We start from the raw sequence: 22,346 nt of genomic DNA, 5'->3' as shown, positions 1-22,346 counted from the left end.
CTGATACCCGCAGCGACACACCGACCCCTACGCTGGCATCCGTTACACTGGACCAAGCGAGACCGCACCAGCTGGCCAGTTCCACAATGGACATTAAGGTAAATGGCCACGATACAATCTGCCTTTTTGACTCTGGGAGCATGGAGAGCTTCATCCACCCAGACACGGTGCGGCGTTGCTCTCTCCCAGTCCTGCCTGCGCACCAGCGGATTTCTATGCCCTCCGAGTCCCAGTCAGCGGACATCGGCGGCTACTGCGTAGTGACACTCGTAGTAGACGAGACCGTGTACGATCATTTTAAACTTCTGGTCCTGCCCGACCTCTGCGCTGCCGTCCTGCTGGGGTTAGATTTTCAGTGCCACCTTAAAAGTGTTACGATGGCGTACGGTGGACCCCTACCCCCACTCACAGTCCGCAGCCAGCAGCTCCCAAATTGCCCGCCGCGCACCAGGTGCAACCTCTCCACACTCGGAGTCACCCCCCCCCCCCGCACTGTTTGCTAACCTCACCCCCGACTGTAAGCCCATCGCCACAAAGAGCAGGCGATACAGTGCCGGGGACAGGGTTTTCATTAAAACCGAAGTGGAGCGGCTCCTGAAGGAAGGGATTATTGAGGGCAGCACCAGCCCCTGGCGAGTCCAGGTTGTGGTCGTTAAGACCGGCGAGAAGCAGCGCCTGGTCATCGACTACAGCCAGACAATAAATCGCTACACCCTGCTGGACGCCTACCCACTCCCCCGCATAGCTGATATGGTCAACCAGATCGCGCAGTACCGCGTCTTCTCGACCATTGACCTGAAATCAGCGTACCACCAGCTCCCTATCCGCCCTGAGGACCGCCAGTATACTGCCTTTGAGGCAAACGGCCGCCTCTACCACTTCCTTAGGGTTCCCTTTGGCGTCACCAACGGGGTCTCCGTCTTCCAAAGGGAGATGGACCGGATGGTAGATCAAAATGCGTTGCAGGCCACTTTCCCATATCTGGACAATGTGACCATCTGCGGCCGTGACTTGCAGGACCATGACGCAAACCTCGAAAAATTCCTCCGCACCGCCCAACTCCTGAACCTGACATATAACAAGGAGAAGTGCATATTCCGCACAAACCGCCTCGCCATCCTTGGCTGTGTTGTGGAACACGGAGTCATCGGCCCCGACCCCGACCGGATGCGTCCCCTTATGGAACTCCCACTGCCTCAAGGCCCTGAAGAGGTGCCTAGGGTTTTTCTCCTATTATGCCCAGTGGGTCCCCTACTATGCGGACAAGGCCCATCCGCTGATCAAGTCCACCTCTTTTCCCTTGACGGCAGAGGCCCGCTTAGCCTTCCACCGTATCAAGGAAGACATTGCCAAAGCCACCATGCACGCAGTGGACGAATCCATCCCCTTCCAGGTGGAAAGCGACGCGTCCGACTTTGCCCTGGCCGCTACCCTCAATCAGGCGGGGAGACCCGTGGCCTTCTTTTCACGAACCCTCCAAGGCCCGGAGACCAGACACTCCGCTGTTGAGAAGGAGGCCCAGGCGATTGTGGAGGCTGTGCGTCATTGGAGGCACTACCTGGCCGGAAAACGATTTACCCTGCTCACTGACCAACGTTCAGTTGCTTTCATGTTTAACAACAAGCAGAGGGGCAAAATCAAAAATGACAAGATCTTGAGGTGGAGAATCGAACTTTCCACCTACAATTACGAGATCTTGTACCGGCCCGGGAAGCTCAATGAACCCCCGGATGCGCTATCGCGTGGCACCTGCGCCAGCGCGCAGATCGATAGACTGCAGGCCCTCCACAATGACCTCTGCCACCCGGGGGTCACCAGGTTCTTCCACTTCATCAAGGCCCGCAACCTGCCTTACTCTATTGAGGAGGTCAGGACCATGACCAGGAACTGCCAAGTCTGCGCTGAGTGCAAACCGCACTTTTATAGACCAGACAGGGCCCACCTGATAAAAGCCACTCGCCCCTTCGAGCGCCTGAGCGTTGATTTTAAAGGGCCTCTCCCCTCCTCCGACCGCAATGTGTACTTCCTCAATATTATTGATGAGTACTCCCGTTTCCCGTTCGCCATCCCCTGCCCGGACATGACCAGTGCCACGGTCATTAAATGTCTGAACGACCTCTTCACCTTGTTCGGTTTCCCCAGCTATATCCATAGCGACCGGGGCTCATCGTTTATGAGCGACGAACTCCGTCAGTACCTGCTAACTAGGGGTATTGCCACAAGCAGGACCACCAGTTACAACCCCCGGGGGAACAGACAGGTGGAAAGAGAAAATGCGACAGTTTGGAAGGCCGCCCTGCTAGCCTTGAAGTCTAGGGGCCTTCCAACCTCCCGCTGGCAGGATGTGCTCCCCGATGCATTCCACTCTATTCGGTCACTGCTCTGCGCTGCCACTAACGCCACCCCTCATGGGAAAATGTTTGTCTTCCCAAGGAAGTCCACATCGGGGACATCGCTACCGCCATGGCTAACGTCCCCAGGGCCGGTCCTACTGAGAAGGCACGTGAGGACCCATAAAACGGACCCCCTGGTCGAGAGGGTCGACCTCCTCCACGCCAACCCCCAGTATGCTTACATTGCATACCCGGACGGGTGGGAGGACACAGTCTCCATAAGAGACCTTGCACCCTCGGGGGCCGCAGTAACCCACTACTCACTACCACCCCCCCCCACGATCCGATATCCAGCCCCAGCAGACGGCAGGCCTGGGCCCCGCGACCCGCTCGACATCTACGAGGACGACACGCCTGTGCCACAGCCCACGCAGGACTCGACGCCGGAAGCTCCACTACCCCTGCCGTCGCCACGCCGATCACAGCGGCAGACAAGACCTCCGGAGAGACTCCAATACACTAACTTTTAATACACTTCACCCCGCCGGACTCAATTTTAAACAAGGGGTGAATGTGGTTGATATACCTATCAATTCCTCCAATAAAAGGCGAAGAGTTACGAAGGTGACTAAAGGTTTTTATTGACTAAATAACAGAGCCCACTCTCGTGGGTGATCCGATCCAAGCAGGAGGAATACCAGTCAGTCGCTCACCTTTATACCTGGCCTGGTGGGTGGAGCCAAGGCGGAGTCGGCGGTGGTCATCCCAGGTATAGCAGTGTGGCAAGAGGCGACCTCGTACCGTGATACAATAGTGGTCAGTGATACAGTTATAACGAACAGTGGTGAACAGTGCTAACTACTAACAGTGATACGATAGTGAACGTGGTTTACCACATTCACCCCTTGTTTAGAATTAAGTCCGGCGGGGTGAAGTGTACTACCAATTCTGGTAGGTCAGTCTGTCCGGAGGCTTCGTAAGCCTCTCTGATCGCCGCAGCGGTGGTGTTGCCTTATCCGGTGCTGGTGCCTTATCCGGTGTTGATGCTGGTGTTTGCGTGGTCGGCGAGGGCTCGTGGGGTTCCGGCATGCCGTCTACCTGGGCTGGGGTTGGGGGGGGTGGTGGCGGTGTTTCCGGATCGGCTGAGGGTGCGAGGTCTCGTAGGGAGACAGTGTCCTCCCGCCCGTCTGGGTACGCCACGTAGGCGTACTGGGGGTTGGCGTGCAGGAGGTTCACCCTCTCGACCAGGGGGTCCGTTTTATGGGCCCTCACGTGTTTCCGCAGCCAGACCGGCCCCGGGGCGGTCAGCCAGGTTGGTAGAGTGGTTCCCGTAGTCGACTTCCTGGGGAAAACGAACATTCGTTCATGGGGGGTGGTGTTAGTGGCCGTGCAAAGTAATGACCGGATGGAGTGCAGCGCTGTCGGGAGGACTTCTTGCCAGCGGGAGGTTGGGAGGCCCTTAGACTTTAAGGCTAAGAGGACGGCCTTCCATACCGTCGCGTTCTCTCTTTCCACCTGACCGTTACCTCTGGGGTTGTAGCTGGTGGTCCTGCTTGCTGCAATACCTCTCTCTAGGAGGAATTGCCGGAGTTCCTCGCTCATGAAGGAGGAGCCCCGGTCGCTGTGTATATAGTTCGGGAACCCGAACAAGGCGAAGAGGGCATTCAGGCACTTGATGACCGTGCTACTGGTCATGTCGGGGCAGGGGAAGGCAAAGGGGAAACGGGAGTACTCATCAACGATGTTGAGGAAGTACACATTACGGTCAGAGGACGGGAGGGGCCCCTTAAAGTCGATGCTCAGGCGCTCGAAGGGGCGGGTGGCCTTGATCAGGCTTGCTCGGTCCGGCCTATAGAAGTGCGGTTTGCACTCCGCACAGGTCTGGCAGTTCCTGGTCATGGTCCTGACCTCCTCGATGGAGTAGGTCAGGTTGCGGGCCTTAATGAAATGGTAGAGTCTGGTGACTCCGGGGTGGCAGAGCTGGTCGTGGAGGGTCTGAAGCCTATCGATATGCGCGCTGGCGCATGTCATTCGTGAAAGGGCATCAGGGGATTCGTTCAGCTTGCCTGGCCGGTACAAGATCTCATAATCGTAGGTGGAGAGCTCGATTCTCCATCTCAAAATCTTGTCATTCTTGATTTTGCCCTTCAGCTTGTTATTAAACATGAAAGCCACCGAACGCTGGTCGGTGAGGAGGGTAAATCGTTTGCCTGCCAGGTAGTGCCTCCAGCGCCGTACTGCCTCCACGATCGCCTGGGCCTCTTTCTCGACCGACGAATGTCGGATCTCGGGGCCCTGTAGGGTCCTTGAGAAGAAGGCCACTGGCCTCCCCTCCTGGTTTAGGGTGGCGGCTAAGGCGAAGTCGGATGCGTCGCTCTCCACCTGGAAGGGGATGGACTCGTCCACTGCGTGCATCGTGGCCTTGGCTATGTCTCCCTTAATGAGGGAGAAGGCCGCGCACGCCTCCTCCGTGAGGGGGAAGGAAGTGGCTTTCAGGAGGGGTCTGGCTTTGTCCGCGTAATTGGGTACCCATTGGGCATAGTAGGCGAAAAGCCCCAGGGTTCTCCTAAGTGCTTTAGGGCAGTGGGGGAGGGGTAGCTCCATGAGGGGGCGCATTCTTTCTGGGTCGGGGCCGATGATTCCGTTCTCCACTACGCAGCCGAGGATGGCAAGGCGTGTGGTGTTAAACACGCATTTCTCCTTATTGTAGGTGAGGTTCAGCCGTTGGGCCGTACGGAGGAATTTCTCCAGATTCGCGTCATGTTCCTGCCGGTCGCGGCCGCAGATAGTGACGTTATCTAGGTAGGGGAATGTAGCCTGCAGTTCGTTCTGGTCAACCATCTGGTCCATCTCCCTTTGGAAGACCGAGACCCCATTAGTGACACCGAAGGGGACCCTAAGGAAGTGGTATAGGCGCCCATTCGCCTCGAAGGCGGTATACTGGCGGTCCTCAGGGTGGATAGGGAGTTGGTGGTAGGCCGACTTCAGGTCGATGGTCGAGAATACTTTATACTGTGCAATCTGATTGACCATGTCAGATATGCGGGGGAGGGGGTATGCGTCCAGCTGGGTATATCTGTTTATGGTCTGGCTGTAGTCGATGACCAGGCGGTTTTTATCGCCGGTCTTTACGACTACGACCTGGGCACGCCAGGGGCTGCTGCTCCCCTCGATAATGCCCTCTTTCAGGAGGCGCCGCACCTCAGAGCTAATGAAGGCTCTGTCCCCGGCGCTATACCGCCTGCTCTTGGTAGCGACGGGTTTGCAGTCAGGGGTAAGGTTAGCAAACAGAGAGGGTGGCGGGACCTTGAGGGTGGAGAGGCTGCAGGTGTTACGCGGTGGGCGGTTTAACGTTTGCTGGTTGTTGACTGTGAGTGGGGGGAGGGGTCCACCGTATGCTAGGGTTACGCTTTGGAGGTGGGATTGGAAGTCCAGCCCTAGTATGACGGCAGCGCAGAGATGGGGGAGGACGAGGAGTTTAAAGTTTTTATACTCCGTGCCCTTAACCGACAGGGTCACGACACAGTAGCCGCTGATGTCCGTGGCGTGGGACCTCGATGCCATCGAGATTCGGCTGCGCGTTGGTAGGGCAGAGAGGGAGTAGTGGCTCACCGTGTCTGGGTGGATGAAGCTCTCCGTGCTTCCGCTGTCGAACAGGCAGGTCGTGGCGTGGCCGTTCACTTTGATGTCCATCATTGACTTGGACAGATGGTGCGGGCGGGCTTGGTCCAGGGTGACGGAAGCTAGTGTGTAGCTGAGCGAGTCGTTGTCATCTGCGGGCGAGGCGGTCGGGCGTGGTGAGTAAAATGGCGTCTCCCACGAGGTAGGGCAAAATGACGGAGAAGATGGCTGCCCCCGTAGCTCACATGAGGCACTATTGGGGTCGGTTGCCTTAATCAAAGATGGCCGCCCCCATGACTCATGTGTGGGGATGCTGGCCTCAGTTGCCCTAAACAAAGATGGCCACCGCCATGACTCATGTGTGGGGATGCTGGCCTCAGTTGCCCTAAACGAAGATGGCCGCCCCCATAGTTCGCATGCGGCACTGCTGGCCTCTGAGGATCCGCTCCTGCAGGCCTTGGAGAAGTGGCCTTTCTTCAGGCAGGTTCTGCATGTGGAGTTCTTGGCTGGGCAGCGCGACCTCGGGTGCTTCTCCTGGCCACAAAAAAAACAGCCGGCGGCCCGATCGCGGGTGCCCGATGTCGGGGCCGGTGCCGGGGCCGGTCGGGTCCGGGACGCCGACGCAGAGGTAGGTCCCGGGGGCGGCGCTGGGAAGGGTGCTGTGGTAGGGGTCGGGCCCGAGTCCCAGGGTCGCGAGCAGTACCTGGTGAATGCTTCCTGATCTTGGTGGGCCACTTCCAGGGAGATAGCGAGGGCTTCAGCTTTTTCCATGCTGAGGTCTTTAGCTTCCAGCAGTCTTTGCCGTGAGTACTCGGACCGTAGGCCTTTCAGGAATGCGTCGCGGATATTATCTTCAGTATTTTCGGCTGCCGACACCGATTTAAAGTCACAGTTCCTGGCGAGTGCATATAGCGCCTGTGAGAATTCGGCTACTGATTCTCCTGGCTGTTGCGGCCGTGATCTTAGGAGGTGCCTAGCGTACATGTAGTTTACCGGGGTCCGGTACTTCTGTTTCAGCAGGTTGATGGCGGTCTCGTAGGTAGTCATGTCCTCGATGAGAGTGTATACTCTCGGGCTCAGTTGCGCCTGCAGGACACTTAGTTTGGATGCCTGAGGGACGCTGGATTCTCTCAGGTATGATTCGAAGCAGACCAGCCAGTGTTTAAAGTCTGCGGCTGAGTTTGCTGCTCGTGGGTTCAGGTCCAGGTACGGCGGTCTGAGGGCTCGCAGCCAAGCTGGCTCGTGTGGCTGTGCTCCTGGGAGCTGCGCTGGTGGCTCCTCCGCCGGTTGTGACTCGTTGTCGGACATCATTAAATTTAGTCAATAAAATTGATATACCTATCAATTCCTCCAATAAAAGGCGAAGAGTTACGAAGGTGACTAAAGGTTTTTATTGACTAAATAACAGAGCCCACTCTCGTGGGTGATCCGATCCAAGCAGGAGGAATACCAGTCAGTCGCTCACCTTTATACCTGGCCTGGTGGGTGGAGCCAAGGCGGAGTCGGCGGTGGTCATCCCAGGTATAGCAGTGTGGCAAGAGGCGACCTCGTACCGTGATACAATAGTGGTCAGTGATACAGTTATAACGAACAGTGGTGAACAGTGCTAACTACTAACAGTGATACGATAGTGAACGTGGTTTACCACAGTGGTAAACCACTGTTTGTATTCCACGGTGTACATGCCTGGACATGCCTCGGCTGACTCCTCCCACAAGTCCGAGTATAAAGGTGACTGCTCCCCAGCCCTTTGTATTTCTGGACTGGTCGACCACTCGAGGCAGACCTTCATTCTTTTGTTAATAAAAGCCTTTAGTTACTCTCTTAACTCTCAGTCTTTTATGAGTAATTGATAGCGCATCAGCACCACTAAATCAACCTGGGGTCTTCATTGTCTTTATGACCCTCTTAGGGCTGAGTTATCGCAGGGCCACCAGCACCCTATGGACCCGCACCCAAGCATAAGCCAGGACGAGGAGCAAAGTTTTGAAGGTGGGGTGGGGGAGGAAGGAACAAGAGTGAGACAGAATGAGAGGGGGAAAGTGCGAGGGAAAGAGTGCTAAGCTGATGTTGCTTACTGTGAAGGACGGGCAGAGCTGTCCAGTACTGTCCGCCCTGTGGTGTCCATCCTCTGGATCACGAGATGATCCAGGACCATCTTTTTCTTGGCACGTTCAATGATGTCCTCTTCCACACTTCCTTTCGTAACCAGGCGGTAAATATTAACCTGAAACATCAGAATAGAACACTGTTAACTAGTCAAGGCTGCAGACAGCAATGATCGTCATAGTTTCAGTCTCTGTGAGTAAAGGGGGAATAAATCAGCTAGAGTCCCAGCTCCTGATTACGATCCAGTGCAGGAAAAGTAAGTGTGTGTGCATGTTCCCTTTTTAACAAAAAAAGGTTAGCATTGAAAGATTGCTATCCAGACGATTTCCTTTTCTTTTCCCCATTTTGACCGACCCCTTGCTCGGTGTCGGTCTGTGGACACCATTTGGTCTCCGGTACTTCACCCAAGCGGTTGTTCTTTGTGTGCAAGCCTGCTGTTTGATCGTGATGAACCCAATCCTGTTCGTACTTGACATCTGTACAGAAGTGCGCACTTTCAGTCACTCACTCTGCGCCGGGGCCACTGCAAAATGATTGGGGCAGGGACCCCGCCTGGTTTTACTCCTCCATAACCCAGTGGTACTGAGGCCAATTCAGGGGCCCCACGTTAAAAAAAAAAAATCAACTACTTCAGCACAAATCAGGGCTTGAACAGCTGACCTTTTGGTCTGAATGGCCTCAATAGTAAACTGGGCGGTGCTTTCACTCATCAAGTCATGGGAAAGTATTTACAGTTAACTTTTTTCATCAATATAAAATAAAGCATAAACTAAAACAAGACATTTTCAAATGTAACTTAAGCCGACAACCAACCCAACATGTAAATCATTACAAGACAATTTTTCCTCAGCTGGATTTTAACCTCCCCTGGAGACTGCTTGGGTACGGGGTGGGTAACTGGTATATTTTGTTGCATCATATCTAGGTGGAGCGGGCTTGGCGGGCCATTGTCTTTTCCCATCTTTCTTTTCATATGTGCATAATATTCCAATAAATCCCAATGATACCCCTGCATCTCCCTTTATAAATAACCCTTTGAACAGGAATAAGAAAGTGGAAAAAAAAAAAGACTTGCATTTATATAGCGCCTTACACGACCACTGGACGTCACAAAGCGCTTTACAGCCAATGAAGTACTTTTTGAAGCGGAGTCACTGTTGTAATGTGGGAAACGCGGCAGCCAATTTGCGCACAGCAAGCTCCCACAAACAGCAACGTGATAATGACCAGATCATCTGTTTTTGTTATTTTGATTGAGGGATAAATATTGGCCCAGGGCACCGGGGATAACTCCCCTGGCTCCTCTTCGAAATAGTGGCCGTGGGGTCTTTGACATCCACCCGAGAGCGCAGACGGAGCCTCATCTGAAAGACGGCACCTCCACCAGTGCAGCACTCCCCTCAGCGCTGCACTGGAAGAGAGAAAAGTAACAAAAAATGTGAGGTGGAAATATTAAGACAAATATATTCCATTCACAGTGGTACACTGTGTGAAGGGCCTGGAGGGGACTTGTTTTACAACAATAGGTTTGTTTGGTCAAGGACATTTACCCTGGTTCATGCTGATGCCCCCATAACAGGTCAGGCATAATCCCTGGCAGTGGTGTCCTCTAGCATTGGAGAGTCCCAACAATTTTAATCTAAAGAATTCATTTTCTGAATACAACAAAGCAAATCCACAGTATTGTATTTTTTTTCTTGCTTACTTTAAACTGGAGAAAAATAGTTCTGTCACGAAGCTTCCAAACCAAACAATTCAAGGAAAATGGTTCTTCCTTCAGTATGCCGAGGTGAAGCAGGCATCACTCCAACCTCCCTTCCCACCGCAAGCCCAGCGTACGAACTGACCTGTTTCTTCTGGCCTATCCTATGAGCTCGAGCCTGAGCCTGCAAGTCATTCTGAGGATTCCAGTCAGAGTCAAAGATGATCACAGTGTCAGCAGAGGCCAGGTTAATCCCAAGCCCTCCTGCTCTTGTAGAAAGAAGGAAGCAAAAGTCCTGAAAAGACAGATAGAAAATAAAAATCAACACTAACCCACACAGAGGATTTTTTTTTAATTACCTCGAGTTGTTGTGATCTGGAATGCGCTGCCTGAAAGGGTGGTGGAAGCAGATTCAATAACAACTTTCAAAAGGAAATTGGATAAATACTTGGAAGAGGATAAAGTTGCAGGGCTATGGGGAAAGAACAAGGGAGTGGGATTAATTGGATAGCTCTACCAAAGAGGCATGATGGGCCAAATGGCCTCCTTCTGTGCTGTATCATTCTATGATTCAACATATCCGAGGGCTCTTCATGCTTGAAGTCTTTTCGATTGAAAAACCTGGCTGAAGGGCCAAAGCCCACAGTGCTAGACACCACTTAAGGTTGAAAAGCAGAAGGGCAGATGTGGTAAATCAGTATAAAATGTGAATAAGGAATGTCAAGTTATAAATCCCTGAAAATTGTAGGAGAGAGGCAAGACTGAGGGAGGCGAGGTTCTGGGAGAGAATCCAGATCAGGGATTGAACAGGTATGAGATGCATCACACTGTCTCTGTGTTATTGAGGCCATATTCTGCTCTGTATGGCCTCAATAACACAGAGACAGTGTGATGCATCTTATTTTTAACACAAAGGGGGTGCAAGGGAGGAGGAAGAGTGTGCAGGATGGTCTTCTTGGATCATAGAAGGAACATGGGAGGAACTAGGAGAGGAACAATGGACACAGTAGTATTGCTAAAAGAGAGGCAAGAAAGGCCGGAGTTTAAATAAGGTCATTCAAGTTCAGTTTAGATTTTTTTTTTTTTTTTTAAATGGGTTTCGGAAAGAAAAGCAATTGTGGGAAAATGAAAGCAGCAGTAAATGGGGCAGGAGGCCAACTGTGCAGTGCAAGTATCACGTAATGTGAGGCTGTGCCAGGGCCAGGCTGGCCCATGGTAAACCAATCCTTTTGACTCAAGTTTCTTTCCTGTGAATTCTTGACTCAAAGCAAGAACTGCATGTACTGGCCCCCCTGCCAACCATAGCCACTGAAGTATGCACACAGGGCTAAGCACAAGCACACGTCTCTGAAAATTACTGCTGGCAACCAGTGCCACTCCTTCAGTCTATGTAGTGAAGTCCCCGCTCGATAACATTTATTGATCAAGGATAACTAATGAAAAACAATTTACAGAGGATAAACTCTTAGCGATAAATTGTGCATTAAGTTACCAAGAGAAGTGATCTTGGTTTTAAATTGCTAAGATCCGGTCGCGCGTGTGTATGTGTGTGTAAAGCAGGAGAGATGGAAATTAAGACGATCAGCCTGGATTGGAAGATTTGGGTAATGATTCGGCCTCAAACCTGGATCAAACAAGCGAGGATTTACTAAACAATCCCAGAACAAGCGAGGGTTTACTAAACAATCCCAGAACAAGCGAGGGTTTACTAAACAATCCCAGAACAAGCGAGGGTTTACTAAACAATCCCAGAATGAGCGAGGGTTTACTAAACAATCCCAGAATGAGCGAGGGTTCACTAAACAATCCCAGAACAAGTGAGGGTTTACTAAACAATCCCAGAATGAGCGAGGGTTCACTAAACAATCCCAGAACAAGTGAGGGTTTACTAAACAATCCCAGAATGAGCGAGGGTTCACTAAACAATCCCAGAATGAGTGAGGGTTTACTAAACAATCCCAGAATGAGTGAGGGTTTACTAAACAATCCCAGAACAAGTGAGGGTTTACTAAACAATCCCAGAATGAGCGAGGGTTTACTAAACAATCCCAGAATGAGCGAGGGTTTACTAAACAATCCCAGAACAAGCGAGGGTTTACTAAACAATCCCAGAATGAGCGAGGGTTCACTAAACAATCCCAGAACAAGTGAGGGTTTACTATGTAATTTTTAAGTGGTGTGGCTCAAATTAGGCGTCGTAGATCTGGGACTGGCAGAGGTGTAAATCAACTTCCTTACCTCAGACCCTTCTGCGTTGAAGTGATCCAGAGCTTGTTTTCTTAATTCCCCTTTTATAGACCCATCTAAACGCTGCAACATGATAAAAACAGAAACATCTTAAGTGCATGCTCAAAGACCGGCCATAAACTGTGACAGGAAGTGCAGATTTCTCATCTATTTTTATTCTGATTCTCGGTCCAAAAATAATCCTGGTCTATGCAAATGTGCTTAGTCAACAGCTCCTGAAGGGTGTGCGTCACAGCGCTACCTCAGCAAGAGGAGTTGCCAGGCCTGTCACACAGTTACCAACCAAGCCTGGCCAACAACAGCGCCGCTGTCCACTGGCATGGCTCCAGGTTCATTCTCCATGAACCGGCTATGATAAGACGTCATTGACATGAATCTTGTAATTCATGTGAAAATGACTTATGTAATAATACTGGGCAGCCTGCTGGTGGCGCTGTCCAGGGAGAGTATAAATACTCGGGCATGGGCCCAGCTTGTGCAGGACATTCCTTAACAGGAACTAGTGAAGGACACAACTAGATCTCCATGTTGAAAAACAGTTGATTAAAGCCTTGTTTAATACTCAGACCAAGTGCCGAGTAGTTTTCTTACGTCAGTCATCATTAAAATAATAATGGGGGGGGGGGGGGGGGGCTGGGTGGTGAGGTGGGCTCGGCTTTGACCTTTGGCCTCTGGCCTCTGGGACCCGGGTTCTAAGATCAAAGTCTTCCCTGCAAAAGCCCAGGGCGAAATGAGTTCCAGCAGCTTCAATCCACCTCCCAGTGGACACGGCCCCTTAGCACAAAACGTCAGCACTAACTGCAGCCTCACTCAGAGCGAGGACGGCGCTGTGGTAACAGAGAAGGGAGGCTGGTTCAAGGACAGAAAACAAGACAGCAATGGGGGAAATGGCGTTTAATCGATGTCGGTTTTGGACCCGCGTGACGTAAACAACGGTGTCCCTCAGGGGCCAGCGGGGGACCAATGCTCTGCTCAAAACACCAGTGGATCTCCTGTTGCTTTACCCACAGAAAGTCAGGGCAAAAAAGCAAATTTGTCTCAGAGTGCATTCATGATCCAGTAGGTATCAACAGAGGAATCTTAAGCCTCTGGTGGAAGTGTGCAGCTGCAGGTGTGACAATGTTGCTCAAATAAGGACTGTCCAACATACAGAGCAAAGTTAGTGCACTGTTTGTGGGAGTTTGCTGTGTGTAAATTGGCTGCCGCATTTCCAACAACAGTGACTCCACTTGAAAAGAACTCCACTGGCTGTAAAGCACTTTGGGACATCCAGAGGTCGCGAAAGGCGTTCGTACAAACCCGAGTTCGTTCTTTCTATAAAATTCTAAGCTTCTAGGATAGCTGGTGTGGCAAATGGAAAAATATCTCACTTGTAATAGAGAGCGCTCTTCTGATGTTGACCTGAAGCACATTGATATGGCAGAGTTGAGGGAGCTTCTCAATCTGGATGTGCTCGATTCTGACACTAATTCAATTCAATTAAATTCAATTTTATTTGTCATATATGCAGCAGACGTGTGTACTGCACAATGAAATGTTGATTTTTACGAGTCCTCCCAACATTGGAATAAATATGGCATAACAATGATAAAATACTAATAGAAATACAGTAATAATAAATAACAGTAATAAATAATAATAAATTATACGTTAATGAGTCTTATGGCCTGGGGGTAGAAGCTGTTTCGAAACCTGCTGGTACGAGACCGTATGTTTCGGTATCTCTTACCGGACGGGAGCAGGGCGAAGAGGTTGTGGCTGGGGTGGCTCGCGTCTTTAATGATTCTCAGGGCCTTCCCCCGGCACCTCTCGGGGTAGATATCCTGGACAGCAGGTAGTTTAATTCCTATAGTATGTTGTGCAGCTTTCACCACCATCTGTAGAGCCTTGCGGTGCGTGAAACAGCGAGTGTTCCATTACCCAGCGCTAACAACCCTCCATCACTCATCTTGACAAGCGCAAAGATAAATCACAAGAGATCTGCACATGGAAAAATTGTACTGACCAAAAACAACAAGATCCTAATTTCTGTCAAGTTTTGAATTGCTCAACATCTCCCGGGCTTGTTAACATTCTGGAATTCTCCATCAAGCTTACCTGGAATGGATAGTGTTTAATGGTCAAGTATTCAGCAAGGATATCCAACATTCGGACCATCTGAGAGAAGATAAGCACCCGGTTGCCTCTCTCCCGAAGCCTGGTCATCAGCTTATCCAGAAGAATTAGCTTGCCACTGCTCTTGATCAGGTTCTGCGATAAATTGAAGCAGGAAAAAACAGTTGTTGTTGGGAAACTGATAGATCTGTATCACACTTGGATATTTTTTCTATCACCCCATTTAATAAACGGGGTGGGGGGGGGGGGGGAAAAGAGAGGGAGGATTGTGCATGATTGAGCCCGATTGTAAATTATTACAAAGAACAAGTTTATGAATTTGCTACATTCCGTGTATGGAGGAAGTTTTCACCCTCAATCTCAAGTACTTTGCCCCAATTACGTAGCAACAGGAGGAGGCCATTCATCCCCTCGAGCCTATTTCGCCATTCAATTATATCATGGCTGATGATCTATATTTTAACTCCATCTATCTGCCATGGTTCTGTAACGCAGTAAGCGATATTTACAGAACTCAAAAAAAAATCAAGTGACTACAATGATCATCTCTGCCTAAACCCATTTGCAGATATACAACCGTGCTGGTATACATCAATGCCATTGTAGTTTAATACACAATCCCTTCAACCATCATAAACTGACAGAAATCTGCAAAATATGAATACATTTGATTCTTTTTATTGAGAAACCTTGGTAAGGGCAGGAGTCCAGGCTAGCACTAATGTTCAAAGGAAAAAAGATAACGTAAACCAGGAATTAGCAGTTTGGCAATTGGAGGGGAGAGAAAAAGAGGGAGGGATGAGGAGTGGAGCACTGACCTTAGTAGCATTCAGAAACTAGAGACAAAACAGGCTTGCTGTGGGGGGAGGAGGGAGTGGTTGGATACTCGAGGTGAGGAGGACGAAGTGAGTGTCAGATAAAAGTATTTGGATCTCAAAGAAAATGAGAGCGGAAAGAACAATTTCAATAGAAGAAATTTGACGTTGGCCGTTCCTCCAGTTGAGCGATAACCAGCAGTGTTGAGGGTAAATGTAGATAATATAATAAGCAACTTATCTCCTGTAACTTATGTTCACTTTTCTGAGACACCCACATTTAAAAGGTCTGTATGTGATAAGGTGCATTGGGGGTGCGAAGATTTCCAAAGACAAAAGTTTCACCCACCTGCAACACTTCCTGGTTGGTGAGGTTCTCGTTCTCCTCACACGGTTTGACCAAGTAACAGTGATTGCAGCATTTCTTCAGCTCCATCATGATGTTGAGGAAGCTCGATGAAGACCCCCTGCTTCCCCTGGTGAGCGCCTTGTAATTCCTCGTCAATATCCACCTGTATCAAGAGAGATCATGAGTACACAACACTGAGCCCCGATTAAACTGCAGCCCAAGTTCCCCATAAATACACACAGTTGTCTCACTATAACCAACATTGTTACCAAGAAAGTAATGGCTAATTGATGCACCAAGCTCACTCCATCCAGAGTTCATGTATGATTATTCTATCGTAGACTCTTCCTCGCCCCCCAGATACCTTCCCCTACCTCACTGGGAAAAAATTATCAAGCAATACTATTAATATCTCTGTAACCCTCAATCCTATTTTCAACCAAAATAGATCCAGCTCCCTTTTAGCCCATTAACTTCTCTGGAAGGATGTTCCACGTGTCCACGATCCTGTGCGGAAAAATGATGTGTACAATCGTTCAACGCTTGTGAATTTTATACTTGTGTCCTCTGCTCAGTGTCCGAGTTAAATACTTTGCTCACTTCAACCCTGTCTGTATCTTGAGAGCTGAAGTAGGTTTCCCCTCAAAAGTAACAGCAGAAAGTGCTAGGAACACTCAGCAGGTCAGGCAGCATCGGGGAGAGAGAAACAGAGTCAATGTTTCGAGTCGGGGACCCTTCGTCTGATGAAAGGTTCGACCAGAAACGTTGACTCTGTTTCTCTCTCCTCGATGCTGCTTGGCCTGCTGAGTGTTCCGAGCACTTTCTGCTGTTATTTCAGATTTCCAGCATCCGTAGTATTTTGCTATTGTATTAGATTTCCCCTCAGTTCCCTTCTTCCAGCAAAAATAAGTGTAGTCGCTTGAGCCTCTGTTTACAGCACATCCCCGAGGTCCGGAGTTACCCTGGTCAGTCTTCTCTAAACCCTTTCTGATACATTTATTCTTTTTCAGGGCGAGAGAAATGAGTGCAGGTTCTATTGAAAGCAGAGTTATAATGGACACAAGACATGTTCCCCATGCACTCTCAAGGCAGCGGCTCACTGTTCACCAATCTAGTGATGTCGATGACTGTGTGTTTGTCTCTCGCTCAATGTGTTTGGGGTAGGGGTTGAGTAGAGCACGGGACAACTGTATTGGTGAAGCGGTGACCAGTACATCAACCATTGGGAGTGGGAGCGGAACACGGAGCCACAGCATCACAAGTACTGAATCATTTGGCTGAAAGGCTTGCTGTTACAAATCTCTTCATTATACAGAGGCTACAGTGTGTACCCAGCCTCCTCCACAATTGAGGCTTGCTGCAAAAAGGTAAATTGTTGCAAGGTATTGAAAGTGGCACTTCAGGGGATTCATAACCCGGCTCCTGTGATCCGCAAACAGCAGTGATTGCAGCAGCAGAATCCAGATGGTTAATAAATGATTCAGCAATCCATTTTATTTTGGATGAATGACAGGTCGTGGGCTCGCTATTTAGTGCTGGGCAAAGATGACAAAACGTGGTTCCACTGACGCCTTACTGGGTGACACCACGAAGCCGTAGATTTAATCTCTGGTCCCGTGCTAAATGTGGGGTGGGGGAGTCTAGAACCAGGGGTCACAGTCTCAGGATAAGGGGTCGGCCATTTAAGACTGAGATGAGGAGAAATTTCTTCACTCAGAGGGTGGTGAATCTTTGGAATTCTCTGCCCCAGAGGGCTGTGGAGGCTCAGTCGTTGAGTATATTCAAGACAGAGATCGATAGATTTTTGGATACTAAGGGAATCAAGGGATATGGGGATCGGGCGGGAAGGTGGAGTTTAGGTAGAAGATCAGCCACGATCTTATTGAATGGCGAAGCAGGCTCGAAGGGCCGAATGGCCTACTCCTATTTCTTATGTTCTTATTGGGGGGGGGGGGGGGGGGAGGTGTGGAGAAAAGAGGAAAATGAGCCAGAGATTTCACTCCCGGGTATGAATATAAGATGAAGACAAGATCTTGCTTCCATAGTGGATGTCCTCCATAGTAAAATAGCCTGCTGACACTTACTGTCTACACTCAAAGCAGGAGAATGGCCACTTGAGCGATATATTGAAGAGTGCCCAGCACCTGAGAACTGCAGAAATCAGTAAAGCAGGGGGGGTGGGGGAATAATTGGAGGGATGGAAAAAAGACAACTTATTTTACAAAAAAAGTCAGACTCTGGGCCTTCACCATTTCCTCTTGTCCTCCTGGGCTACTCCCATTACAGTGGCTGAGCTCTTACTTGTAATACTGCTTCTGTGTGGCTGACATCTCCACCCTCAGAATCTGTTCAACTTTGGCAGGAAGCGATTTCTCAACATCTTTCTTAACTCTGCGCAGCAGGAAGGGCTCCAGGACCCTGTGGAGGCTCTGGAAACCATTTTCTCGCCCCTTCCCGTGCTCCTCTTCAAAGTCCTCCCAGGAATCAAACCTAGAGAGAAAAAAAAATCAGATGTCAACTGTGTGTGCCTTAACCTTCTCAATGCATCAGAGAGAAGCAACAACTTTAGAGTATGACTACATACAGCACCTCCAACCACGCAGCACTCACTCAGCACCGCACTCGAATGCCAGTCCAGATTCTGTGATTTTAAGTCCTGGGGCTGAATGTATTAGAGAATCACAGAAGGAAGCCATTCAGACAATCGTGCTTGTGCAAGCTCTGTGAAAGAGCGATCCAATCAGTCCCACTCCACCTGTCCTTTTCCCCACAGCCCTGGAAATTTTTCCCCAGAGGATACATAATGAAGAGCTGTGGGATGTAATTTGTATCCCATGGACCCTCCATTTATTTTGCTTACACCACAAGTTAGGCAAGTCATTTAAGCTCGACGCAAATATTAACTTCACATAAAATCACAGCTGGGTAACGGGGAAAGCAATCAGCCTAGCCTCCCAGTCCTGACTGCTATCGAGCAACACCCGCTGGAAGTACACGAGGACAGGATTGAGTTTGGCCATTAAAAAGCCCGATGACGCTCACTGAATAGGCTCATACATGAAAGGGTTTGAGCATGCATGAGGTGCTAGAGGGCAGTCCCCGTGCCTGTGGAGCAGGTCTCAGTGTGAATGTGATTAGGCTGATGGTGCTAGGACCCCAGCTATTCACAATATATATAAATGATCTAGATGAGGGAACTAGATGTAATATCTCCAAGTTTGCAGACGACACAAAGCTGGGTGGGCGTGTGTGCTGTGAGGAGGATGCAGAGAAACTCCAGTAGTATGATTTGGACAGGTTGGGTGATTATACTGCATTTGCCATGCATCTGCCCAATGTGGATAAATGCGAGGTTATCCACTTCGGTGGCAAAAACAGGAAGACAGATTACCTGAACGGCAATAGATGGGAAAAGGGGAAGTGCAACGAGACCCGAGTGTCCTTGTGCACCAGTCGCTGAAGGTAAGCATGCAGGTGCAGCAGGCGCTTAAGAAGGCAAATGGTATGTTGGCCTTCATAGCGAGAGGATTCGAGGACAGGAGCAAAGATGTCTTGCTGCAGTTGTACAGGGCCTTGGTGAGACCACACCTTAAGTATTGTGTGCAGTTTTGGTCGCCTTATCTGAGGAAGGACGTTCTTGCCATGGAGGGAGTGCAGCGAAGATTCACCAGACTGATACCTGGGATGGCAGGAATGACGTATGAGGAGAGATTGGGTCGATTAGGCTTATATTCACCAGAGTTTAGAAGAATGAGAGGGGATCTCATTGAAACTTATAAAATTCTAACAGGACTAGACAGACTAGGTGCAGGAAGGATGTTCCCGATGGCGGGGAGTCCAGAACCAGGGGTCACAGTCTAAGGATAAGGGGTAAGCCATTTAGGACTGAGATGAGGAGGAATTTCTTCACCCAGAGAGTGGTGAACCTGTGGAATTCTGTACCACAGAAGGCAGTTGAGGCCAATTCATTAAATATATTCAAGAAGGAGTTGGATATATTTCTTAAGGCTAAAGGGATATGGGGAGAAAGCAGGGACAGGGTACTGAATTTGGATGATCAGCCATGATCTCATTAAATGGCGGAGCAGGCTCGAGGGGCCGAATGGCCTACTCCTGCTCCTATCTTCTATGTTTCTATGGGGCGTTAGCAAAGCCTTGCTGTAAACCATAATCCAAAGCTATACTTGTTCCCACGAAGGGACGAGTGTCTAGGTCTAGCGAAAGGTCATCGACCTGAAACGTTAACTCTTTTAAAACAATTGTTTGTTCCTGGGATGTGGGGGCATCGCTGGCAAGGCCGGCATTTATTGCCCATCCCTAAATGCCCTCGAGAAGGTGATGGCGAGCCGGCTTCTTCAACTGCTGCAGTCCTGCCTGACCTGCTGAGTGTTCCCAGTATTTTCTGTTTTTATTTTAGATTTCTAGCATCCGCAGCATTCCGCTTTTGCTTCAGAGCAGAGGGACTGGCCTACTTTTCGGGCATGATGAAGTGCAGGAGCGACCACAGCTCTTTCAGCGAGTTCTGCAGGGGTGTCCCTGTTATCAGCAGCCGATGGTTGGACTTGAAGTCGATCAAAGTCCGGTACAAGAGGGAGTCGTCATTCTTCAATCGATGAGCTTCGTCCACTCCCAGGAAGGCCCAGTTTATATTCCCCAAAACAGTCTAATTAGAAAAAGGGGGGAGAAAAAAAAAAGCTTTAATAACAATTGATGAGAGGAATTTCAGTAGAGGGAGGCCATTCAGCCAATGGTGTCTGTGCCAATGTTCCCTGTAAGCTGTGCGGCCATGCAGCGCTCCAGGGAACCCGCACAGCCAGCTTTTCATTACAAAAACCACACAGGCGCAATATTTTGAATGACCCACGCAGTCTCTTAAAGGGGCCGTGCAGGGCCAAACAAAATTAGAGGGAACATTGGTCTGTGCCATTACCGACCCCATGTCAGAGCTTTCTATTCTAACCTAATTATTTGCTCTTTCCCCATATCCTTTGATATTTTTCTCCTTCCAGCTTAATTCCTGCTTAAATCTCATGGCCAACTTGGCTTCAACAGCCATTTGTGGTAAAGCATTCCATAGCCTCTCAATCCTTTGCCTGAAAATATTCCTTGTACCCACTCCCTTTATGCTAATTCTGAATTTATGCCCCTTGGTTACCAACCTCGTTTCTTCTCCTGCTTAACTGCCCTCACAGCATTCACCAGCGTCACGTGACAAGAAAAAAGAAAGACTTGCATTTATATAGCACCTTTCATGACTACCAGACGTCTCAAAGCGCTTTACAGCCAATGAAGTACTTTTGAAGTGGAGTCACTGTTGTAATGTGGGAAAAACGGCAGCCAATTTGCGCACAGCAAGCTCCCACAAACAGCAATGTGATAATGACTAGATAATCTGTTTTTGTTATGTTGGTTGTTGGATAAATATTGGCCAGGACACCAGGGAGAACTCCCCCTGCTCTTCTTTGATATAGTGCCACGGGATCTTTTACGTCCACCTGAGAGCGCAGACGGGGCCTCGGTTTAACATCACCTCCGACAGTGCAACACTCCCTCAGCACTGCACTGGAGTGTCAGCCTAACTTTAAGTGCTCAAGTCCCTGGAGTGGGACTTTAACCCACAACCTTCTGACTCAGAGGCGAGTGTCAGGGAAGAGATCAATTGTTAATTTTAAATCTGAGATAGCTTTTTGTTAACCAAAGGTATTCAGGGATATGGGGCAAAGGCGGGTATATGGAGTTAATTCACAGATCAGCCATGATCTCACAATGGTAGAACGGGCTTGAGGGGCTAAATGGCCTACTCCTGTTCCTATGTAGGTGCTTGGTTACTTAAGCTAGGATGGCACTGATTAAGGAAAAAGACACTGGCCATAGAAGGATTTAGAGTTCATTTAACAGACTGGCACCTTTGGAACTGTATCCAAATAACAGAGCCAATGTCTCAGGGGTGGGGGGGGGAAAGAGAGAAATACGGAGGAAAAATTTATTTGTGGGAAAGTTCCCAAATTCTCAGTAAGTGCCTGTGGTTTATTACCTTATCTTTCAGCAGAATTTCGTATGTTGTTATCAGTACGTTAAACTTCATCCTCTTTGTCTGAGGATGTAGCCAGTCATATTCCCGGATCTGAAATAGAAAGCTTTCATTAGCGGTGCGTCCGAGGCCAACAGGCATACAATGATATTTATCAATAGGCCCAGAGTCATGGCCCTTTTGCAAGCGTGTCCACCAACCATGTACTGGTTATAAAGCACACGATAGGGAATGTCAAGCAAACTCAGGCTCTACTGCCATTCAGAAAAAGCGCAAAATTAGCTCCTTGATCCCTCAACTGGTGAAGGCAGGGAGCAGCTGAGCGACAAAGAACTGAAAGGTCCCCGGTTCTGGTCTGTTATCTGATCGCAGCGAAAAGCAACGTGTTTCCAAGCTCCTGGGGTGTGTGGGGGGGCGGGAAACGAGGGGGGAAACGAGGGGGAAACTGGCTGGTGCTCTCAAACCCCAATCACTAGCCAACAACCCCTGGGGGAAACGTGCGAGGAGACAACAGGCGAAGACAAAAATGGCATTTGACTGTGCTGTCCTCACTTTCAAACAGCCTGCTCAGAAAAGTAAAAAAACATCATCTGGGCAATTATCCTAACATAAGCACAGTCAGCCCACAGAAACACAATCCAGCCTGATAACTGACTAACACCCAGATCCCATGGAAACATATTCCAGTCTGATAACTGACTAACACCCGGATCCCATGGAAATGAAGCTGAGTTTGAGTACTGAAGGGCGCGCTGAGCCCATGGATCTAGAGGAGGAAAACAAACGGCGTTTGCAACGAGAGTTCTGAGTAATGGCCCCACTCGAGACATTAGCCAGTTTCTCAGATGCTGATTAACCGGCAGGGCATTTCCCGCGATTTCAAACTCCCACCATTCCTGATTCTCCACCAAATGTTTGTAAGCAAGGCGCAGCACTGACCGTATTGCGACTCATGACGTCACCGATGTAGACAACCACGTTCATGCTGGGTTCCCAGATGTCGAATTCTCTCTGCCAGGAGGTG

At 49.6% G+C, this 22,346-nt stretch overlaps 1 protein-coding gene across 1 annotated transcript in view; it reads right to left on the bottom strand.

Moving 5' to 3' along the window:
• The window catches only part of chd2 (chromodomain helicase DNA binding protein 2), a 97,202-nt gene that overhangs the window by 30,336 nt on the left and 44,520 nt on the right, over positions 1-22,346 (bottom strand). The window contains exons 11-19 of the mRNA XM_085968960.1: positions 22,262-22,339; positions 21,326-21,415; positions 19,764-19,954; positions 17,593-17,781; positions 15,292-15,454; positions 14,110-14,262; positions 12,004-12,075; positions 9,911-10,060; positions 8,033-8,181 (exon numbers count right to left, since the gene is read on the bottom strand). Coding sequence (XP_085825086.1) covers positions 8,033-8,181; positions 9,911-10,060; positions 12,004-12,075; positions 14,110-14,262; positions 15,292-15,454; positions 17,593-17,781; positions 19,764-19,954; positions 21,326-21,415; positions 22,262-22,339 — 1,235 coding nt within the window. The remainder of the gene's footprint in view (positions 1-8,032; positions 8,182-9,910; positions 10,061-12,003; positions 12,076-14,109; positions 14,263-15,291; positions 15,455-17,592; positions 17,782-19,763; positions 19,955-21,325; positions 21,416-22,261; positions 22,340-22,346) is intronic.

The sequence above is a fragment of the Somniosus microcephalus genome, chromosome 27 (genome assembly GCF_052327205.1).
Source record: "Somniosus microcephalus isolate GS21.2 chromosome 27, FLI_Smic_1.0, whole genome shotgun sequence".
NCBI lineage: Eukaryota > Metazoa > Chordata > Chondrichthyes > Squaliformes > Somniosidae > Somniosus > Somniosus microcephalus.
The sequence above is the reverse complement of the archived record's forward strand: the minus strand, read 5'-3'. Positions and strand labels throughout refer to the sequence as shown.